Below are 18,348 nucleotides of genomic sequence, written 5' to 3' on the forward strand. Positions count from 1 at the left end.
CGTGTGAATAAATACACATGTTTCCATCTGTGTCATTCAAACGCTTTATCAACGCGCGTTGAAAAAGCGCTCGTGAATATGAGGCCTAAAAATTGTATTAACGACGCAGTTACACGTTACACATTCGCACGAGAGGCGACTGTGGTGAGTGGTGGCGAGGCAAATAGCCAGAGGGCCTACCGCTAACATCGAAAAACGTCTGCCTCTCTATCGCTCTTGCATATTGCGCGAAAGCGAAAAGAAAGGGATGAGTATAATTTTCCTGGTTCTTACTGACCGGCAAGTTATGTTTGCCAGATTAAACTAGTCATTCACCTCGATACTCGAATACTATAAACGAATGTGCAATGCCCCATTTACACGAGAGCTTTTTCAACGCGCGTTAAAAAGCGCTTGAATCTGTCCACACGCTAAATTCGATTCAACGACCAACGCTTAAAGTCGAAAATCCAACAACGCTTGATAAAAAGCGCCACCGCCATCGTGTGAATAAGGCCCCATTCGCACGACAGCTTAAAAAGCGTTGCGTTAAAACCCGACGTTGGCGCTTTTTTACCGTTTCCAATATTTGTGTTCATATGAACGCTTAAAAATCACTTGTGAGTCGTACTGCTACGTACGCACCTCAGCAAAGCCATACTTTATTTGCTATTACGACGTATTATTTGAATATAGCTTGAATATTTCAGGAATTTGTAAGCATAAGTTGACATTTTTAAGGTGAAACTAATAATAATCTTGACGATTGACACCAAAAATTGACACTTGACAGCCAACTGACAGCAGCGCCGGCGCTTTTTCAACGCTTGTGAGAACAGGTACACGGATTTCCGTATGGTCTATTCAATTTGACGCCAACGCTCAACGCCGAAAATCGAACAGTGCTCGATAAAAAAGCGCCGCGCTTAAAAACCGCCTTCGTGTGAATACATACATGGTTATCCATTTGTGTCATTCAAACGCTTTTTTAACGCGCGTTGAAAAAGCTGCCGTGCGAACGGGGCCTAAATACACATGTATTCATTTCTCGGAGTAATTAACAATGGAGCCGCCATGTCTAAAATTTTCGGTACAAAATAGTCTGCCGTTTTTTGCGGGGGAGGGGCACATCAAATGTATAGGTACGTCATGTCAGATAAACGTCAGTCCATACATATGGTTGACATGTGGTTGACCATTGGCCGCCTTTTTTCGACAGAGGGGAACGCCTGTTAATGGCGGCTCCATTGTTAATTACTCCGAGATTCATTTGTGTCATTCAAACGCTTTTTTAACGCGCGTTGAAAAAGCTCTCGTGTGTATGGGGCCTAACTGCAGTGATTATTCGTTGGTTATTCGGCTTTACTTTGAACTTTGGTTAAGTTTTAGTATTAAACTATAAAGATTTTCATTTTGCATAAGTTCAATTACTATATATATTATAACATTTTATGACGAATTCTAGTATCTTCAGTAGTTTGTGACCCTAGCCGTGCCACAAGCCATGCCCAAGGGACCCAAAGAGAATATAATCACTACGTTTTAAGAGACGGGACTTCCATACGTTTACGTTTCCGTACGTTTGGTTCTCCAATTATTACCAACATGTACGACAAAGAGTTGTCAAAGAACAATAGTACCAACATAACAGACTTAAATAGTATGCTACACGCTTGCGTATTTTATCGATATCGATAAATTGGGGAGGGTTGAAACATGGGCCCCTGTCAACAAATTTCGTACTCGAAATCAGATTAGAATCGAGTCCACATTTAAGTCGTATGTTATATATAGTGTTCTTTGAGTGGACTAATACATGGTTGGACTTAAATGTGAACACGATTTTTATTTGATAAAATAAAAATATATAAAAGGATTTTTTTTACTAATTTAATATAATTAATTTAAAATACATCCCGACGGTTCGACGGTCCACAGATAACAGAGGAAAATGTGTGTTCACCTGTGTCAAAATTACAATGTGTAAATCTAACTTAAATGATTTTTTTCTATATATTATATTCTTTTATAATAAAATGAAGTCTTCCTTTACAACTTATTTGACCCACTGCCTGCATCTGAAAACATTTAATCATTAAAACAGATACACATACATTTTCTTATATTTTAGGTTAAAATCTTAAATAATTACTAGATTCCAAAAATATATAATGTAATGTCCATTCCATTAATGTACAGATGATAGATCATTTTCCACTAAAAATAAAATATTAGGAGAAATAATTATAGTCATGTTTTATTTTTATATTTTTTTATATACATATTTAAATATTCTTTATTTTCTTATCTACAGTCATGTTGCATGCAAGTTATCAGGAAATTCACTCTTTTTATTTTACTATTTACATCGATAAAAAATTAGGCTGCAGTTATCGATACTTGTAGTACATCCCTAGTTCACAATAAAAGTGGATATGAAATATCTAATTTTCGTTGTGTTTATAGCCTGCTACACTAAAATAAGGCTAAAAGTATCTAAAGCAATACTTACCGGTCTTCATCTTATGGAAATTTCGCCATAAACTTCCTTTTTTGCGATTTTCGCGAGCGTATCAATTGCCACATATTTCGCACATAAACAACTTAGTTTTCGGTGGCATTTAAACAAAATCTATTGACTCACTGTATGTTCTTATCACGTTTGACTGTTTTGGAAAATGACGAAGGCTTTTAAAAAAGAAATACGTAAGTAACACATGCAAACCGCCATGACAAGCAACAAAGCAATGTGGCTGACAGTTGACTTGACAGATAAATAGCACTGACGTTTTATTTTGTTTTTTTGGCTATGGCTAGGTCACCATATTCCATACAAAACCTTTTTTTGTTCCTAGTTGCGTCAGCCTGAAGGGATCTACCGCTAACCACGTTCGACGTGTTGCCTCTCTGTCGCGCTTATATATTTGTGTGACAGAGAGGCAATACGTCGACTGTGGTTCGCGATAGTCCCTCAAGCCGCCATAGCCGTCCGTACTGGGACCAGTGTGGCCACATAAATAAATTAAGCATTTTAGTAAAATAAAATTGATTTTATTTTTTTATTATTTTGAATTAAAATTCAATAAATTTTCTTCTAAAAATACTACTGTATATTTTGGTTTGAGAAACCCTTAGTAAATCATAAAAATAATTTTGTGCGAAAAACAAATGTTACGTTCTATAACTGAATATCTATATGTAGTATGGTATTCATTTGTTGAAAATGGAGACGTGAAGGAAGGCTTTTTGTCGGAAAACTCTGATTTCATGTTAGCGGTTGTGGGGATATCCATGTGAGTAGAAGCATTTTGATATATGCATAGTTTTCGGCGACTCATAAAACGTAAGACTTCTTTGTTAAAATACCATTCAAACTTGTGTTAGCTTTGAAATTCAAGGGAGAGACTATCGGTAGGTATAGTTCATGGTTTTACCATGCTCGATACAAGTATCAGGTATGTTATAGTTTAACAAGTAATTATATCGTATCTAATGTATTGTTTCAATGAATTCATTAAAAAGCCTTCGGGGTGCTAGGTAATAGGTGTGTAATAAATAACATGCCATGCCTATGTCAGTACCTAGTACTTAGGTACCTACCACTACATGTCACGTTCGTTGGTCGGTATTATTCGCTAATACTGCCAAGTAAATTTTTATTGAAATTGCAATTTTTTAATATAAAAATACATTTTCGCGAATATACAACTTATTTGAATCACAATTATTACCTGTGTTACTTATATTATTTTGATTTGTCATAGATTTCAATATGGCTGGGACTAAAATAAACACGAAGGCACGAAAAGATGATAGGAGCAAAGGAAATAAAACTTTAAATACCAATACTGAAGACACTGAAGATCACGACTTTTCTTTGCTAAGAAAACCTGTATTAACCAGTATCACAGGATTTGCTCAAGCAAAGAAAATATTTGATTTTGCCACAGAGGAAGTGAGTACTTATACCTAATGTTCATATTATTTTGTTACCTGAATTTTTTTGTCATAGTAATTTATATTTTGTCATTTATTTACTTACACCTTTATGTGCATTTTTCAGCTAAAAAGTCTTCTAGCCAATGAATGTGATTTACTATATGAGTGCAAAGTATGTCGCAATATATTCCGAAGTTTGGCGAATTTCATATCTCACAAACGTGTTTACTGTAAAGAGAAATTTAACTCATCAGTTCACAGTCATTTTGCCAAAAATTATTCAGCTGTAAGTAGCTCAAATTATTGTTTCAATCGAGGTTACTTTTTAATGCACAGTGCACACCTTAAATAAAAAAAAAAACACCATGAATATTCCTGAAAGCAACAAAGTGTATCATGCCTTTAATAATATCTGCTTGATATTAGGATATAAGTACTCTATCAACACACTAGAAAATTCAATTATGATTTAAAGCATGTCTCCACAAAAAATTATATAGATCTGTATACTCATGCACAACACATATCAAGTCAGATCTCTTATTAATGTACCAAGGTAATGTAGCATGTTGTTATTTTTCAGGCAAATGAAATGTTAAAAATAAAGCAGATGGAAGAAGCTTATCAAGATTCCTTGAGAGTTACTGACTTGGTGTCCAATGAAAATGAAGACCGGATTCCTCTCACAAAAGACTTGACCGGAATAATGGAAAAACTTACAAAAATCAAGGGCAGATACAATTTTGACGAACAGCAAGTAACATTACAGAAAATACCAAACAGTTCTGTAGCAGTCTTTCAGAGTCATTGCGAAGAGAACAAATATGACAATATGCTTGCTCAAGTATGTATAATATTGTTTGTATTTTTAAGATACAAATTTGTCCTTATCAAACTGGCTTGTAAAATTATTTAGTAAGTACATAAGAAACATAATTAAGTTTATATATTTTTTTTATAGTTAACAAAATAATTAAGTTTTCAATCTGAATTTTACACAATACTTTAACATAGTGTATGTAAATTTAATTTAAGGTCCAGGAAATAGACAACATGATATCACGAGACAATGCAGTCCTGCAACGTGATGGGTCATTCAATGTGCAAAGTTCACAGAATGCTGACAAGACCGAAGACTCGGACAATGTCATACAAATTAGTGATGACGAGGACAGCGACGAGGATGGCGTGCCGAAATGCAAGATATGTATGTTATAATATCAGTTATATACCTGTATTACTAAATGTGCTGATGTGTTGTTTAGGATTACCTATGCACAATGACATAACATAAGGTAGGTACATTATATACTTATTGGATAAATGAATCCTTTGAAATATTTAAATAGGTTCATACCAATTGGTTAAAGAGAGGTGATATGACAGAGGGAAAATAAAGTTGGTAAGACTTATGCAAGGCAGTCGGTTGTTTTTTTAATTAGGGCCAAGCTAAAGAACATGTCCAAAAAGATTTAAAGTATAGGGAGTCAAGTAGGGAGTGTATAGGGAGGGTGGGTAAAGCTACCTGTTATTGGCACTCTTCACTTCAAGGCAAATGAATTTTAAAAAATAGTACATAGCAAGAAGTTTTTTGGGTGCTAAAGGATTACCCTACTTGATGAGTGCCTATAGTAATATGAGAAAGCATACCTACGTATTTCTACTGTGATTGATGATACTAATATTTATGTTGTTTATCCAGGTGACATGCAGTTCTCTACGCAGAAGACCCTGAAGTTCCACATGAAGTACAAGCACCTGGAGAGCCGGCTGGTGTTCCCGTGTCCTGATTGTCTTGAGATATTCTCCACCTCCTGGAGCGTTTACCGACATCTTTTCAAAGTGCACAGGTAATTTTATAGATATAATGTAATAAATTACCCTATAGGGATGTATCCCTTTGTGCTAGGCACATGCTTCCTCTTATGCAAGAGAGTGGGCTATATAATATGTACATATAATAGTCGCGAACCTCATAACTTCTCCGGAGGACTTTGCTGCGACTTTAGCCGACGCATAATCAATGAATCTCAATTTTTCTAGGAAATCGGCAGCACAGATCAGAAGGCTGAGAGATGCCATCCAAGGGAAAGCTTTTAGGATGAACAACCCTCCAGCTTTTTATGAGAAAAAGAAGAATTCTAAACCGATTACACCGCAAAAGATCTCTGAAGAAGAGAGATTAGATCAGGAGAATCAGGTAAAAAAATCTTTTAAATAGTTATAATGAAAATCATAAGCAAACAATATTATTCTTTCTTATTAGACAGCCGTCTGATCGGCGGCGAGTAGCATTCCTTTGCCGGCGAATATTTTCGCGTTTCTGTGTCCTTTCGAAACAATTTTACTTTCCTCGTAGTCGAAATAAAAAGTGAGGGTACCCTTCACTGTGCTCAATGCCAATACCAGGGGGGTGTCACTACGCAGTTTAGGTACATTTGGCCGGCGGGCCTCCCGGGCAGGGCAGGCGTATGGCAGTGGGCTGCCGCCCGACCGCACGATAGTCGTGTCACGTGGCGCTCGCGCAAAGTGCGCAAAGAAGATACACGGTTCGTGCGCGGTTATAAGTTTCAATTTTGTTGCAGGCGGCGAGTATAGGTATAATTTTATACCTAAATCTGACTTTTGTGAAGGAGTGAATTTTCTGTACGGTAGTACTATTAGTTATTCTGTGCCAATACACCCTCGAACTATGTATTGGCGCTCTGCAATAAATACATTTTCACCTCAGCAGCTCGAACAAGGGTACTTTGCTTCTTAAAAACAGTGAGCAAAATGCGATTTTGCTCACTGAGTCATTTTGTCTCACTCAGTGAGCAAAATCGCATTTTGCTCACTGATTGGGTCTCACTCAGTGAGCAAAATGCGATTTTGCTCACTGAGTGAGACAAAATGACATTCAAGTGACCTTTATAGTCATTTCAACATGCGGGGTCTAATACAAGTTCGATATACTTGGGTTCTATTATCTCTGTCCCTCTAGGTATGTTCTCACTGCTTAGGGTGAAAAATTTTGTGTACTACACGAGATCAAAGTTATTTACATCTCGTGCACTTTTGAATCCCTTACTACGCTCAAGATTCTAAATTAGATTCACTCGCTACGCTCGTGAATCTATTATAGAATCTTTCGCTTGCACGGGACTCAAAATAAGCACTCGAAGAAATATCAAACTTTGATCTCTTGTTGTACAAATAACTATTGTGTGCCATTGCACCCATGAATGACCCATTGGTCATTCTTAACTAAACCCTCGGTTAGATAACAAGCTATTACTTCCGACGAGGGCGACGGTCTTATGTGTATCAATGTAAATGCTCACTTTCAAAGCAATGTATCTAATAAATTGATTATTAAAACAGGCATGGATGGACAACATGGAGGGCGACGGCGAGCTGCCGCGCTGCGGCGGCTGCGGGCGCACGTTCGAGCGCCGCGCCGCGCTGGCCGCGCACACGCACACCTGCCAGCCGCGCTGCCGCGCGCTGGCGCGCCGCCCCGATGCCAAGCGCATCGAGATACAGATCCGCAAGGACTACCACAAGGGGCCCACCGGCAACCCGCTCAAGGACACGGGTGAGTCGAGCGGAACCCGACTGTAAATGTAGAGCGGTCGATCTCTCGTTCGGGCACCGCGCGGTCCTTGTTGCGCACAGTGTCAGAATGATTAGTATGCAAATTTAATATGTAATGTAATAATAATAAGACACTATATCCTTTGCTTTTAAGTTAAATTGTTTTAAAGGGCATCTGCGCTGTTGCTTTCGGCCCCACGCACGCCTCCCAAAGGTCCGGGACCCCTTGGTCCCGAGATATGGAAAAGACACTATAAAAACTTAAGATACAAGTACCTAACGATGTGGTCGATGTTATATATTGGCATGGTCTTGTTTTCCTAATATCAGGGATTTTTAGGGCGTGGGTTTTCGCTTTGATGATAATGTTATAAATTATTTTTACATTTACTTTCAGAAAACAAACAAACCGACGAGGAAAATCAAAATTTGGCCAAAGCTCCGGAGAAAGACGCGGAACCTACTGAGAAAACTCCTCTTCCGGTTGAAAAGAATGTTGAAACAGAGGAAAAAGCCACTGACCCAATTCCCAACCCGATTGTGAAAGACAGTCAACCCGAAATTATACCTACACAAAAGAAGCCAGAAGTTCGCGATAATGTACTAGAAGAAGCCACTATGGATATAATTGATGACAGATCTAGTGACAGCATAGATTCCCCTGAAAAAATAGTCAAACCGCAAACGGAAAAGAAGACCAAGCTCAGACTTCCATTTGCGCATCAAGCCGAAAAAAGTAACCTAGCCGCTTTCAAGCAAAGATTGCGAGCTGATGTGGATATGGAAAAGCTTCTCTGCAAGAAATGTGACACAAAGCACACGCGAGTCCAAGAACTACACGAGCACATGGCCGGGCACTACAAATGGATGCGCTACGCTTGCAAACTGTGTAACTTCAAGAACTATGACTTCGAAAAACTGCCCGAGCATGTCAAAGTTGTTCATAAACTGAAAGGCGATTCAGATTTCTACTTCAGTACAGTGAAGGCGCTCGATGGCCCGGAGGCTACAGAGCTGGCGGAGCCGGTGGAGGAGAGTGATGTGAACGAGGAGAGTTCGGAGTCGCGGCGGCCGAGCCGGTGCTCGAGCGACTCCAGCCGGCTGTCGGACGACAGCTCCTCGAGTAGCACGCGCGAGGTGGGCGCCAGGAAACGGAAGATGTACCACAATAGGAGTGGCGGCAAGAAGAGGAAGGAGAATGGTATGTTTATGGATTTAACTTTTACATATTGTATAAGACCGCGGACTGGACGCACGCGACCGGCGGCGTGGCAAGCGAGGCGGCCACCGCCGACGCTGTCGTCTAAAACCACTCTAAAACGGATTCAATTCAAGTCTATCTCTCTAGTCGTTTTCTTCATTGCTGAAGGTCGTGTCCGTCTTGAAATTTTCCGATGACCTCTGTCACCAATCGCTTCCATCCCACCCTGCTCTCGGCCTTCTTCATGGCGGTTGCTATTGTGAGGCCTGTTTGTGTGTTTGTTCGCGATAAACTCAAAACAACTGAACGGATTTTTATACGGTTTTCACCTATCAATATTCATATTCATATTCTTTATTTGTATTGATCATACATTGTCACAGATGCGTAATTTACATTATTATTATACAATAGGTATGTCAGAAATATATACAATTAAAAGTAGGTATCATTGTAAACATTGGAAAAATAATAATAATTAAATTTACAATAAAATAGTTATACCCCGTTCCAATACGAATAGAATGATTCTTGAGGAAGGTTAGGTGTATAATTTGTTAACCCGTGCAAAGCCGGGGCGGGTCGCTAGTGACTAATATGACGCTTTTTGAAAAGTAAGAATGGATTTCGATTATCCGAAAATTACTTAATCTTATTAATACTAATTTCTGTTCCTACATCAGTAATGTAACTTAAACTTAATACCTAAAATATTGTTTGTAGGTGAACCAGACAATATCAAGGAGGATGCTACAAACGGTACAAATAACATCGAGGGTAGGGAATCGCCGTCAAATGTTAAACCGTTTGAAGAAAATTCGTCTGACATAGACGACCTTGAAGAGAAACTCGCAAAGCAGGCCAACAAAGGGCAAACTTCTTCCTATGTATCGCGGAGACCTGTTCGTAACAAGACTAAGCCAAAGAATGAAGACTTTGAATACGATTTATCAAACCTCTTGAAAATGGAAGCACAAGGGTACAGGGACTCACAGATTGTCACACCAGTAAAGCCTATACAAACCAAGAAAAAGCTACTACAAGAATTACAAAGTAGTTACGATAATATAAATAAAGAACATGTTGGTGCTTTAGCGTTGCTCTCAAAGAAAGCAGTTGATAGGGCTGCAGCTGAATTGAAAACTACTAACTTCGGCCCTCCAATGTTCAATGTTCAAAAGGAGCTTAGATTCCCCAATGTATTTGCCAGACCCATGTTACCTAAAGGAACAAGAGGAGACAAAATTTCGCCGAGAAAGGACATAACGGAAGACACAGTGAAAGATGGTCCATGCTTAAATAAAATGCCGAAAATACAGGACACTTTCTCTGTTAAAGATTTAAAAAGTAACAAGATAGTCGAAGAGTTGACAAATAACAGCAAAGCAGATCCTAAATCATCCATAAGCATGCCTAACGACAAAGCTAGTATTGATAATGAACAACCTGTTAACTCTGAACAAAATGAAAGCGTAAAAGCAGTTAATATTCCCTCAGTAAACATTCCTATAAAATTCCGCCGACAAAGTTTGGAAGTCATGAAGAATCCTATTATAAACAAAAACATTTCAGACTTCTCCAAAGCAGGAATGAAAACTAAAATTCTCCTCATAAAACCTATTAATAGGAACAAAGACGGAGTTTCTGTTAATACTCCACTGAAGTTTCAAACGATAAAATTAAAGGAGCCAAATAAGGGTACAACTTCCAATGAAGAAAATTCAAATGACCAAATAGTTGTGGTAAAGGTTCCCAAAGTTGAACGAAGTATTTCACGGAATGTACCTGATAACAACGTGAACAATAACAAAATAGTAGTCCAAGCTGTAAGGCAAGCATCTGTGAATGATGCAGAAGCTAAAATAGTCATGGACGCAGCAAGCTGCCCTGCAGGCTCGAGTGAGAATACCACCAAGAAACCTGAACTAAGCAGCGCTGAAACTAATTCTAGTTGTAACAGCAATAGAGTGGATCAAATTAATTCTAACAATAACATTGACGTAGTTAGTAGTAATACTCTTATTGCTAAATCTCTCTCAGATGGTGCAGACATTTTAGAATCTACTAAAAATATTGAAAAAGTTGGTTGTGTTAATCAAGTAAGTAGCAATATGCCTGAGCCCATGGATATCCAGGAGATAAATAATACTACTCCTAATGCTGTTGTGGAATCAGATAATGTTAAGGAAATTAATTCAAACTCAACTTGTAGTGTTGAAGAATCGCCAATCATTCAGAAACCTGATACTGATTTGGGAGGTTTAAGTCATGGATCGTGTACCTCGTCTAATATTGCCATAAGTCTTCAAGAATCTGTAAGTACGGATTCTACAATGTCAAATGACACTCCATCCTAATAATGATTGTGATTCATTAGTTATAATTATATTGTAGCAATAGTGCAACTTAAAATGAGTTTTGTTCAAGGAAATTCAATTTTTAGTTTTACATTATGTATTACGTGTACAGTATCTTTAGTGTGTACCTTGCCTAGTTGTTAATTACAATTATTTAGACCTATATCTGCTTTTTTTCTGAAGTCATTCGGGATACCCGCCACTCCTGGATGTAGGTACTAACAGCAACACACTTAACTGACCAGTTGTTGACCTTTATGTCTATGCAATAAAGTTCACAAATTTGTTAGCAATGCGGATGATAATTATATAAAAAATACGAGTTAGGTAATGCCGTTAGACATCGGTTACACGCTAATTCTGGCGTCAGTTCAGTCCATTCGAGTTTTGACTGATGCCCATCTGATGCCAGAATGATGGAAAATGGACACGGTTACACGATCAGTCCAGACTGACAACAGACTGATAAAATTACGACACAGTCGCCGTTTGGACACAGAACGCAACACAGTCATTTAGTCTTGTCTAATATGGTGACTGACCCGAGAATGACACGAACAGGTTACATGATCAGTCTCGTATCAGTTTTCTGTCATTCAAAATGGACTGACGAATATTATCTAAAAATTTAAATTTTCATCAGTCCAGACCATCAGTCCATCAGTCCGCGTGTTACACGATAATTCTCCCGTCAGTCTGACCAGACTGATGGACTGAACTGACGCCAGAATTAGCGTGTAACCGATGTCTTAGGCGAGTATACGAGTTATCGTATTTATGGCTTTCCATCGCACAAAATATTATGCTTCAAGTGCAATATGGACCTTTTTATCTGAAATTCTGATAGAATGGTCCTTATTGCACATGAAGCATAAGGGTCCGTATGATTGGGGTTTTTAGAATTGTCTCGAATGAGTATTATGTTGCCTGTGGCACAGCCTGTCAAAAGAAAAGTACCTACATTCAGCGATAAAAGCTTGTACCAAAAATTTGCCTTTAGAAATAGTAGATTGTTAACCAAGGGATGAAATGATGCCTTTCACCCGAGTTAAACATTCTACTTTTAATTTCGAATAGGGGCTGTCCATAAATTACGTCATCGATTTTTGACCCCCCCCCCCTAAAATCATCCAAAAATCATGCTTCGAATGACCCCATTTCCTCTTACGTCATGCTACCGTCATCCGATGTCCAGACCCCCCCCCCCCCTAATTTGAAATGACGTAATTTATGAATAGCCCCATACGAGGAAAGTAAGATGCATGTGTTTTTTTAAAAACATGACTAAGTATAATTTTTTATAGTATTTTGTGAGAGTACTTTCAATTAATAATTTAGGCAAAAATATCGTTATTTATGGAATGGGGAGTCAAATATCAGAATGGATATTGTATAACAAATCCATTTATACCCAAATTTCAATTGCTTATCGTAAAAAAATTAATAGAATCGTACTTGGAACCTAAAATGCTCTAGTGCAGAAACGTATCATTTTCTGCACACCTTTTAGAACAACAATGACCCTTTTTCAGAGCATGAGATATGAAAAGAAATATTTATTATATTTTAATTTTTAGTTATACCACTTGTACCTACCGGGTAACGATCCATATTCGAAAGAACATGTGATGTGAATAATATTACGTAATATTTGAAAGAAGTAGGTATTTTGAATATTTTAAAAAGTTAACATTACTTGCAAGATGTTACTCCTGTCGCGTCGAATGATGGTCCCTATAAGTCCTATGACTACGACAGTTCAAATTTATATGGAGTAGCTTTCAATACATATAACTCCAGTATTTTTTTTAATTAAACCCTAATAATGAGAATAGAAAGAACTGTCATAGGGACCAACATTCGACACGAGAGGAGGAGGGTTTATAGAACTAAGGAACGGGAGGAATGTGGTTTAAAAAAAAAATAAGTAGGTAATCACTAGGTTTAATAAGAAATACATTACTTCATCATCCATTCACATCAATAACAGTTTAGGTGCTCTTGGCGAGGGTCTCAGCCTTGGCTACAACTTCCTCGATGGGCCCGACCATGTAGAAGGCGACCTCGGGCAGGTGGTCATACTCGCCCTGCAGGATCTTGGAGAAGCCCTTGATGGTCTCCTCGAGTGGCACCAGCTTGCCGGCGTGGCCAGTGAACACCTCGGCCACCTGGAAGGGCTGCGACAGGAACCTCTGGATCTTGCGCGCGCGCGCCACCGTTAGCTTGTCCTCCTCGGACAACTCGTCCATACCCAGGATGGCGATGATGTCCTGGAGAGACTTGTAGTCCTGCAGGATCTTCTGCACGTCACGGGCGACGTTGTAGTGCTCGGCGCCGATGATGTTGGGGTCCATGATACGCGAGGTGGAGTCGAGAGGGTCCACGGCGGGGTAGATGCCCAGTTCGGCGATGGCACGCGACAGCACAGTCGTGGCGTCCAAGTGAGCAAAGGTGGTGGCCGGAGCGGGATCGGTCAAGTCATCAGCAGGCACATAGATGGCCTGTACTGAGGTGATGGAGCCCTTCTTGGTGGTAGTGATTCTCTCCTGCATAGTACCCATGTCAGTGGCCAAGGTTGGCTGGTAACCCACAGCAGATGGGATACGACCCAGCAGGGCAGACACTTCAGAACCGGCCTGAGTGAAACGGAAGATGTTGTCAATGAAGAGCAGCACATCCTGACCCTCCTGGTCACGGAAGTACTCAGCCACAGTGAGACCGGTAAGGGCGACACGGGCACGGGCGCCTGGGGGCTCGTTCATCTGGCCGTACACCAGCGACACCTTGGAGGTCTTGTCTTTGAGGGAGATGACACCAGACTCAATCATTTCCTGGTACAGATCGTTACCCTCGCGTGTGCGCTCGCCCACGCCGGCGAACACGGAGTAACCTCCGTGAGCCTTGGCCACGTTGTTAATGAGCTCCATAATGAGTACGGTCTTGCCGACACCGGCGCCGCCGAACAGGCCGATCTTTCCTCCCTTGGCGTAGGGCGCCAGCAGGTCCACGACCTTGATGCCGGTGACCAGGATCTCTTGCTCCACGCTCATGTCCACGAACTCGGGCGCCTCGGCGTGGATGGCCGCCGTCTTGTCGGTGGGGATGGGGCCGCGCTCGTCGATGGGCTCGCCGATCACGTTCATGATGCGCCCGAGCGTCTCCACGCCCACGGGGATGCGGATGGGTGAACCGCAGTCGTGCACGGGCTGTCCGCGCACCAAACCCTCGGTACCGTCCATGGCGATGGTGCGCACCGTGTTCTCTCCCAAGTGCTGCGCCACCTCCAGCACGAGGCGGGGCTGCCTGTTCTGCACTTCCAGGGCATTGAGGATGGGAGGCAGGTTGTCTTCAAACTGTACGTCTACAACGGCACCGATGACCGCGACCACCTTACCTTGCCCCTTGCCTGCGGCTTTGGCAGCATAATCCCTCTTGTTGACGGCCGAGACAGCAGCAATTTTGCCGCATTCTGTGACGGCCTTTTCGGCAACAGACTTGGCTGCTAAGAAGCCGCTTCCAACCCTACTTACTGCCCCCAACATTTTCGATTATCCGGAGCACTTGGGTGAGGAATAATCGGCGGCCGGAATTATGTAACGTGAACACGACCGATGGCAGAAAATTTCGGTCATAGACAAAAATATAAATCGTTATCTAACACCACCCACTTCCGTCAGACTATGACAAAATAATATGTGCCAAGAACCCTTCACTGTAAAAGCTGTGATAAACCACTTAAACCAGTATAATGTTGGTATATTGACAGTACATTTTGTTCATTTTTCCATTTACAAGAATTTAAAGTTTGTGAATAGGTACATGACTTCAATTTTACGTAAGATCTTTTCCTCAATCTATGCAAAAAGTATAATTTTCTTGTGAACGCAACTTATAGACAATGAGTAACGTTTTTTTTTTCGGAATTGTCACTGTCAGCTGTGTACATTGGGTACTTTGTCAAAACTGTCAATGTCAAATTGAGATTTGATTCACTTTGGATTTCTTCTGATCAGAATAATGTGTTTTTAATTCTGATATTTTTAACACGACGCCTAAACGTACAAAATGTTTAGAAGTCGTATTTTATCCCGAGTTAGTAGAGCTTTTTCCTTTGGATATATGTCTGCTACACCGTAATATTAGACATATAAAATGGGGTATTATATCTTTTCAGGTTCTATGGCAACAGCGTTTTCACATTAAAGATTATGCAAAGCCAGGGCCTGTCATTAGTGTGGTCACCGGGATTTCTCCAGTGAGGCAACAGAATACAGTGGCAGTAGAAGATAGCTATGTCAAGAAATTCATGAAAGCCGTTGGTTGGATGGACCAGTCCAGGACAGTAAGTGTCATGAATTTGAAATCCTTTTTTTGTTTAATAATAGAGATAGTATAAAAGAAATGAGTTTATAATATATTTCGTAGCACAAAGCTAATATTTTTGTACTTGCAGCGTTTAAAACTCACAGGTTATTTTCTATATGAAAGTGTGCCAGACAAAGTAGCATACATAGAATGGTTTGAAAATCTCAATCTGCCAGACACCTTCGCCACATGGTTCACAATAACAGAGCTACATGTTTGGCTGCTGCTGGTCCGATACATGGCAGAAGATGTTGTTCCCAGTACAGAAGAGAAGAAGAAATATATCAAAGGGGATGGATCTTTTGTAAGAAACTGTATAATCGAGGCACTGTGGGCTGATGTTGGAAATAGGATTAAGTTGTTGGAGGTAATTATAGTATAACCTCTAACTGTCCAGGGCAGGCCATTACATTGTATTTTGAATCTTTATTTTAATTAATTAAAATTGCATTTGCCTTGTCAAGTTTTGATCTGTGGGTGGCTAGAGTATAAATATTTAATTGATATTTAGGTCAGGATATAGTACATTTAAAAACAGAAATATTGGAAATTCTTACACAAATTGACTAAGCCCCACAGTAAGCTCAAGAAGGATTGTGTTGTGGGTACTCAGACAATGATATGTATAATATATTAATACTTTAACAAATAGAGAAAACACCCATGACTCTGGAACAAATATCTGCTTGACAAATAGATATGCTGGAAGAGAATTTTTTTTTTTATAATTTTGTAGACTGAAATATTAGTTGACTTTACCTTGTAAAATAATTTTCCCAAAAATGAGACCTTTCTCTGCTCCTATTGTTTGTGTTAAAGACTATTAAATAATTCATATTCCAGGGAGCAAACCCAGCTATAGCCAGAAAGCAGGTGTCGGAGCTGTCTGAGCAGTTCCAAGCTGCCCTTGTGGGCTACGATGAAGGCCTCTCTGATGACCGTCTCCTAGCTGCCGCTGTCTGGAGGAGGTTCTATTCTATGTCTGACGACACGCAAGTTGAGCATGTTGAGAGGATTGTCCATTTTATTAGACATCAGGTAAATAAAAATACAGAAATACGTAATGTTTTTACTGTATTTTTTTTTATAATAGTACATCATACTAAATTCAGGAGAGATAACATTTCATTTCAATCACATGTCAATCACATTCGACTTAAACTTAATATACTTATTTTATTCAATTTACTTTACGTTACTTTTGACTGTGTCATCAGATCAGCTCCATGTTAGCATGCCTAGGATGTATTATTGCATTATCATCAAAATCCAAATTTTAATTCAATCAGAAAACGAGAGTCGAGAAGTGGTTCAAATTTAAGTGACAAAAATAGGGAGTGAAGCTAAATAAAAATGTGTTTGTTGATTTGCTCACTTAAATAATGCAATATGTTTTCCATACTTGGGTAATATTGATAACTCAAAGTAACTTCATATCAAATCATATCTTGCCTGAAAGGTAACATACTTACACAAAACTACTTGGGTTTTACATAAAACTAACAAGACATTTTCCTTTAATTTCAGTTAAAAGTACTCGACAAAATACCGAGTGAAGACCTGAAGTGGAAACCCGAAATTACCTGGTTAAGTATACTTAAACATTAGTAATAATTTATTGATTTGTTTATAGTCTGTAAAATATGTAGTTATGTATAAATAAAATGAAAGGATTGTTATTTAAACTTTATTCTTGTAAACAGTTTTACTATATTTAGTACTACAGCACCCTCACATTTTTGCTTTTGATATGTTACATACTATACCTGTGGAGTTAGGTAGGTATATAAAATAGGGTTGTTGACACAATATGTTGAATTTTATAACTAAATCTAGTTAAATAGATAGAAAATGAGCAATTTATCACAATAAATTGGAAACGTAATAAATATATGGGAAAATAAAAAAATATACAAGACCTCAAAGTTAAAAACAAAAAAAAAAATTTCAACTTTTAAATAAAAAAATAGTAATGGTACCATTCGATTCCTTACATTTTATTAAAAAATATATTGTATACCAACAATACACCGTGTTTTTATTGAATTCCGTTAACTTCGGGGTATGGTTAAGTACGTTTAAAAAAACTAAATGGCATAGTTAATTAAAAAAAAAAAACATTTTTTTTTGCTGTTTTTGAAAAAATAAGTTTAAAAAGTAATTAAATGTAGCATATAGCGTTGTTGTAACACGGGCATTACATTTAACTCAACCAAACAATTGAAATCTGTGACATATCAATGTCATTTCTAACATCGATCGACCGAGAGTGTACTTAAGTTTAGTAGCAAATGTATGAACTCATTCTAAACACTAATCAATATGTAAACCGGCCCTAAGGCAAGTGTACACGCTTGTAGAGGCCTTATAGGACAAAAATAAATTATTGATTATCTCCGAAATGGAGTTAATTAGAACATCGGTGTCTTTGAGAAAGTTACTTGATTTAAGCTCAGGAATGCACCCCTGAAATTAACGGAAAAAAAAAACACGGTGTATACATAAACGCAATATTTCACCGACAAAATGGCAATTTCCTTGTTTTCCATATATCGAAACGACCTCTAACGTTACATGGTGACGTCACGATGTATTTTGCCAATTTGTTAGAAGCGTTTCGTCAGTAAAGTGCGGGTGCCAGACTTTGACCATCATTTGTGACTTTTGTATTGCTTCAAGACAATGGGTCCCATACAGACATTTGATTCTCAAAACAAACCTGATCGATTGATACCATTGATAAAAAATCGGGCAAGTGCGAGTCGGACTCGCGCACGAAGGGTTCCGTCTAGTGATGTACCGACTACTGATTTGGCCGACTAGCCGACTAGCCGACTAATCGGCGCTCTAATGGCCGATTAGTCGGCCGACTAGTCGGCTAGTCGGCCAGATCATTAGTTTCGTATAAGTTCAGGTGAAAAACAATAGTTT

At 39.1% G+C, this 18,348-nt stretch overlaps 3 protein-coding genes across 5 annotated transcripts; 2 read left to right on the top strand and 1 right to left on the bottom strand.

Annotated features, from left to right (window-relative positions):
- The first annotated feature begins 3,135 nt into the window (after positions 1 to 3,135).
- On the top strand, positions 3,136 to 11,215 carry LOC134792191 (uncharacterized). 3 transcript variants are annotated; one of them, XM_063763433.1, is made up of 10 exons: positions 3,136 to 3,272; positions 3,744 to 3,934; positions 4,043 to 4,204; positions 4,502 to 4,762; positions 4,954 to 5,125; positions 5,621 to 5,768; positions 5,962 to 6,118; positions 7,282 to 7,495; positions 7,892 to 8,695; positions 9,419 to 11,215. In XM_063763433.1, exons 2-10 carry the CDS (start codon positions 3,752 to 3,754, stop codon positions 11,050 to 11,052), a joined length of 3,735 nt encoding a protein of 1,244 aa, XP_063619503.1. In that variant the 5' UTR covers positions 3,136 to 3,272; positions 3,744 to 3,751; the 3' UTR covers positions 11,053 to 11,215. The 3 variants fall into 3 exon arrangements, with proteins under 3 accessions (XP_063619503.1, XP_063619502.1, XP_063619501.1); XM_063763432.1 differs by having other exon boundaries at positions 3,174 to 3,322; XM_063763431.1 differs by having other exon boundaries at positions 3,189 to 3,434.
- Positions 11,216 to 12,980: 1,765 nt separating this feature from the next.
- Positions 12,981 to 14,691, bottom strand: LOC134792192 (ATP synthase subunit beta, mitochondrial-like). The gene has a single exon (XM_063763434.1). It carries the CDS (start codon positions 14,592 to 14,594, stop codon positions 13,044 to 13,046), a length of 1,551 nt encoding a protein of 516 aa, XP_063619504.1. The 5' UTR covers positions 14,595 to 14,691; the 3' UTR covers positions 12,981 to 13,043.
- A 338-nt stretch (positions 14,692 to 15,029) lies between these two features.
- On the top strand, positions 15,030 to 17,100 carry LOC134792510 (ubiquinol-cytochrome-c reductase complex assembly factor 1). Its single transcript, XM_063763782.1, has 5 exons — positions 15,030 to 15,144; positions 15,227 to 15,394; positions 15,506 to 15,784; positions 16,261 to 16,455; positions 16,945 to 17,100. Exons 1-5 carry the CDS (start codon positions 15,118 to 15,120, stop codon positions 17,023 to 17,025), a joined length of 750 nt encoding a protein of 249 aa, XP_063619852.1. The 5' UTR covers positions 15,030 to 15,117; the 3' UTR covers positions 17,026 to 17,100.
- Positions 17,101 to 18,348: the final 1,248 nt, after the last annotated feature.

The sequence above is a fragment of the Cydia splendana genome, chromosome 7 (assembly GCF_910591565.1).
Source record: "Cydia splendana chromosome 7, ilCydSple1.2, whole genome shotgun sequence".
NCBI classification, from domain to species: domain Eukaryota; kingdom Metazoa; phylum Arthropoda; class Insecta; order Lepidoptera; family Tortricidae; genus Cydia; species Cydia splendana.

Bases quoted from the DNA above. Each gene is read 5' to 3' on its own strand.
- LOC134792191 (XM_063763431.1), top strand. From the start codon at position 3,404: ATGGTTTTACCATGCTCGATACAAGTATCAG. The intron at 4,205-4,501 runs GTAAGTAGCTCA...GTTATTTTTCAG, and splicing joins TTGCCAAAAATTATTCAGCT to GCAAATGAAATGTTAAAAAT. The intron at 5,769-5,961 runs GTAATTTTATAG...CAATTTTTCTAG, and splicing joins CATCTTTTCAAAGTGCACAG to GAAATCGGCAGCACAGATCA.
- LOC134792192 (XM_063763434.1), bottom strand. From the start codon at position 14,594: ATGTTGGGGGCAGTAAGTAGGGTTGGAAGCGGCTTCTTAGCAGCCAAG.
- LOC134792510 (XM_063763782.1), top strand. From the start codon at position 15,118: ATGTTTAGAAGTCGTATTTTATCCCGA. The intron at 15,145-15,226 runs GTTAGTAGAGCT...ATATCTTTTCAG, and splicing joins GAAGTCGTATTTTATCCCGA to GTTCTATGGCAACAGCGTTT. The intron at 15,395-15,505 runs GTAAGTGTCATG...TTGTACTTGCAG, and splicing joins GGATGGACCAGTCCAGGACA to CGTTTAAAACTCACAGGTTA.